The sequence below is a fragment of the Macrobrachium rosenbergii genome, chromosome 30 (assembly GCF_040412425.1).
Source record: "Macrobrachium rosenbergii isolate ZJJX-2024 chromosome 30, ASM4041242v1, whole genome shotgun sequence".
Taxonomy (NCBI): domain Eukaryota; kingdom Metazoa; phylum Arthropoda; class Malacostraca; order Decapoda; family Palaemonidae; genus Macrobrachium; species Macrobrachium rosenbergii.
Genome location: NC_089770.1, coordinates 13,035,774 through 13,040,338, shown reverse-complemented (window position 1 = coordinate 13,040,338; position 4,565 = coordinate 13,035,774). Strand labels below are relative to the sequence as shown.

General features: G+C 44.3%; 1 protein-coding gene across 1 annotated transcript; it reads left to right on the top strand.

The window, feature by feature from the left end:
- Window positions 1-478: 478 nt before the first annotated feature.
- On the top strand, window positions 479-1,186 carry LOC136854748 (S-antigen protein-like). Its single transcript, XM_067131335.1, has one exon. The coding sequence runs from the start codon at window positions 479-481 to the stop codon at window positions 1,184-1,186; it is 708 nt and encodes a 235-aa protein (XP_066987436.1).
- The last annotated feature ends 3,379 nt before the right edge of the window (window positions 1,187-4,565 follow it).

The following is a 4,565-nucleotide window of genomic DNA, read 5'->3' as shown; positions in this document are numbered from 1 at the left end:
CACTCTTTAAAAACATCCCCATTAAAAAAATCACTCTAAAACATCCCGATTTTAAAAAATGAGCTTTTTAAAAAACATCCCGATATAAAAAAAAATTACGATTTAAAATCTTGCCGATTTAAAAACACCCCGACCTCCTTGAGCACCTAAACATCAAGAATCGAAGAGCGAAAACATCTAATCAAAACACTCCCTTCCGGAGATGTTGACGAAGCAAATACGAGTTAATAAATATGAATGCCCAAATAAATTCCCCGGCTCCTACATATCTCGACTCCGATCCGAAAGCAGAACAAATTACCGGGGAAGCGAACCGGCGAAAATAAATCTTCTTATCTTTTCAGGTCATCTGCGATTTTTCCTTACACGGCCGCCTGGGTGAATGCTACAGGGACACAGACTCACCTTGGTGTTTTATATTTCGGATTAGTTGATGGACTGACGGATAGCCGGACTGACGGACTGGCAGACAAACGGAATGAAGGACTGGCAGGCAGACGGAATAAAGGACTGGCAGGCAGACGGAATGAAGGACTGGCGGACAGATGGACAGACAGACGGAATGAAGGACTGGCAGACAGACGGACAGACAGACGGAATGAAGGACTGGCAAACAGATGGAATGAAGGACTGGCAGACAGCCGGAATGAAGGACTGGCAGACAGACGGAATGAAGGACTGGCAAACAGATGGAATGAAGGACTGGCAGACAGACGGAATGAAGGACTGGCAGACAGACGGAATGACGGACTGGCAAACAGATGGAATGAAGGACTGGCAGACAGACGGAATGAAGGACTGGCAGACAGACGGAATGACGGACTGGCAAACAGATGGAATGAAGGACTGGCAGACAGACGGAATGAAGGACTGGCAGACAGACGGAATGACGGACTGGCAAACAGATGGAATGAAGGACTGGCAGACAGACGGAATGAAGGACTGGCAAACAGATGGAATGAAGGACTGGCAGACAGACGGAATGAAGGACTGGCAGACAGACGGAATGACGGACTGGCAGACAGACGGAATGACGGACTGGCAGACAGACGGAATGAAGGACTGGAAGACAAACAGAATGGCGAACTGGCAGACAGGCGGAATGAAGGACTGGCAGACAGATGGACAGACAGACAAATGGAATGAAGGACTGGTGAACAGACGGACTGGCAGCCAGATGGAATGAAGGAATGGCAGACAGACGGAATGAAGGACTGGCAGACAAACAGATGAAGGCCTGGCAGACAGACGGAATGAAGGGCTGGCAAGCAGCCGGAATGAAGGACTGGCAGACAGATGGAATGAAGGACTGGCAGACAGACGGAATTAAGGACTGGCAGACAGATGGATGAAGGCCTGGCAGACAGACAGAGTGAAGGACTGGCAAGCAGACGGAATGAAGGACTGGCAGAAAGACAGAATGAAGGACTAGCAGACAGACGGAATGAAGGACTGGCAAGCAGACGGAATGAAGGACTGGCAGACAGATGGAATGAAGGACTGGCAGACAGACGGATGAAGGCCTGGCAGACAGACGGAATGAAGGACTGGCAAGCAGACGGAATGAAGGACTGGCAGACAGACAGAATGAAGGACTGGCAGACAGACGGAATGAAGGACTGGCAGACAGACGGATGAAGGCCTGGCAGACAGATGGAATGAAGGACTGGCAAGCAGACGGAATGAAGGACTGGCAAGCAGACGGAATGAAGGACTGGCAAACAGACGGAATGAAGGACTGGCAGACAAATGGAAAGACGGACTGATGGACTGACAGACAGAGAAACTGACGGACAGAAGAGCAGAAGGACTGACAGACTTACGGACAAGCGGACAGCTGTACTGACGGACAGACGGAAAAACGGTCTGATGGACAGACAGACAGACAGTAAGACTGACCGACGGACAGACTGACAGATGGACTAACCGACTATTGAATGATGGACAGAAGGACTGACGGACAGATGGACTGACAGACTAATGAAATGAACATACTGACATACTGACAGCCTGACGGACTGACGGACGGACTGACAACATGACGGACAGATGGACTGACAGACTAACGAAATGAAAGCCTGACAGACTGACAACCTGACGGACAGATGGACTGACAGACTAACGAAATGAGAGCCTGACAGACTGACAACCTGACAGACAGATGGACTGACAGACTAACGAAATGAAAGCCTGACAGACTAACGAAATGAAAGCCTGACAGACTGACGACAGATGGACTGACAGACTAACGGAATAAAAGCCTGACACACTGACGGACCGACAACCTGACAAATAACGAAATGAAAGCCTGGCAGACTTACGGACTGACAACCTGACAGACTGACAGACAGACGGACTGACAGACTGACGGACTAACAGACGCAAATGACGGGTTTCTGACTATATAACTCTTTCTCTCTCTCAGCTCACAAACTGCGGAGCAAGCGTTCGATCGCCGGACAGGGAGAGGAAAGGTTGAATCAGATTCCTGGTTGATAGCTGACTGTTGTCGACCTCAGCTGGAGAGAGAGAGAGAGAGAGAAATGTGAGTGGTCGGTGCCCCGTTACAATGTATGTATTATGTATTTGAAAGCGGGAAGATTACCTCAACGAGGTAATATTCACCTCACTAGAGTGAAATTATTCAAAGATATAAATAGGAATATTTCTCTCTCTTTCTCTGTTCCGCAATATATGATATACATCTATTTCAGACCACAATCTTCCATTCTTCAATTACCAAGATCAAAACCATCTCAGCAAACCTAGTTTTTTTTTTTTAGTTCTTTTTTAGTTCTTAGCAAAGCATTCTGGGAGCGCCATTCAGAACTGGCTCCCTAAGTAACAATTTGGAAGCATCGCCGCTTACTCAAGTATCTAATATTCTCTATAATACCCGGCTGTGTGAAGCTCGGAATGCCTTACGAAGGATGACACGTTAAACCAATGGGATGGAACAAGAGATTGTATATACACACACACACATATATATATATACATTATATATATAAATACATACATACATATATATATATATATATTATGTATATATATATATATATATATATATATATATATATATATATATATATATATATATATATATATATATATATTATATATATTAGTATATATATTATGAGAAAATTTGATAGTGAAAACATTTAGGTTGCAAGAAATAAGGAAACAAAAATCAAGATAATGCAAACTTTCTGTAAAAAAAAAAAAAAAAAAAAATTCAAGATAGTGAAAACCTGCACTGAACACCCGCCCCACTCCTTCCCCCAATAATCTCCCTAACCTAGCCCCCAACCCAACAAAAAAAAATTCAAGACGGTAGAAGGCTACAAGGAACCCCTAAAAAAATTTTTAAAAATCAACAAAATCAAAGATTCAAGATGGCGCACGCCTGACGAAACCATTGGCGTTTCAGAAGCAAAAAAAGTCTTCGAGTAGAGGAGGAGTGAGACGTGTAAAAGAGAGAGAGAGAGAGAGAGAGAGAGAGAGAGAGAGAGAGAAAATGCTCCAACGAGCAGGAAGGAGCGCAAAGTGAAAATGAGAGATGGCAGGCGCTGGGTGAAATCGCCTCGGCATGAAGCAGCAACCATTTTGTAAACACTGAATCGAGGAAGGAAGGTGAAGGCTAAAAAGGAGAGAGAGAGAGAGAGAGAGAGAGAGAGAGAGAGAGAGAGAGAGAGAGAGAGAGAGAGAGAAAACAGGAGATGGGAAACGGAAGGATAATGAAGGACGCCCAGAATTAGTTGGGCATATTGAAGGACATGGGTGAGGGGAGGGGGAGGGGGAGGGGGAGGGGAGGAAGATGGGGTAGAAAGAGGAGAAAGAGGAAGAAAAGGATAAACAGAGGTGAAGGAGTAATTGGCCAAAATGGCGGACAGGAAGTCGTAAGAAAAGCAATACCAGGAATTCCTTAATAAACCAAGATGCCAATAAGTGTCGAAATAAAAGAAAAATGAAAATAAGTAAAAAAAGAAAAGAGAAACCCAATAAAACTCGTAATCAGACGAAATGAACAAAGGGAGTGAAGGCACGGAAATAACAAAACAAGTAAGAAATGCGCCGAAGTTTCTTCGGCGTAATCGAGTTTTCTGTACAGCCGCTACAGCGTATAATCAAGGCCTTCGAGAATAGATCTATTTTCCAGTGGTCTCGGTATAATGCTGTATGAGCCGCGGCCAATGAAACTTTAACCACGGCCCTATATCGTTGCCAGAAGCACGATCATGGCTAACTTTAACCGTAAATAAAATAAAAAAACTACTGAGGCTAGAAGGCTGCAATTTGGTATATTTGATGGTTGAATGGTGGATGACCAACATACCAACCTGCAGCCCTTTAGCCTCGGTAGTTTTTAAGATCTGGGGGCGGACAGAAAAAGTGCGGACGGACAGACAAAGCCGGCACAATAGTTTTCTTTTGCAGAAAACTAAAAAGGCAAAACGAAATTTCTAGGAAAATGAGATATGAAACGTACATATTCAAGTAATAAAAAAAACAAAGGTATGTAAAATACAGGTAATATTCAACTTCTGCTGGATTTTCCAATG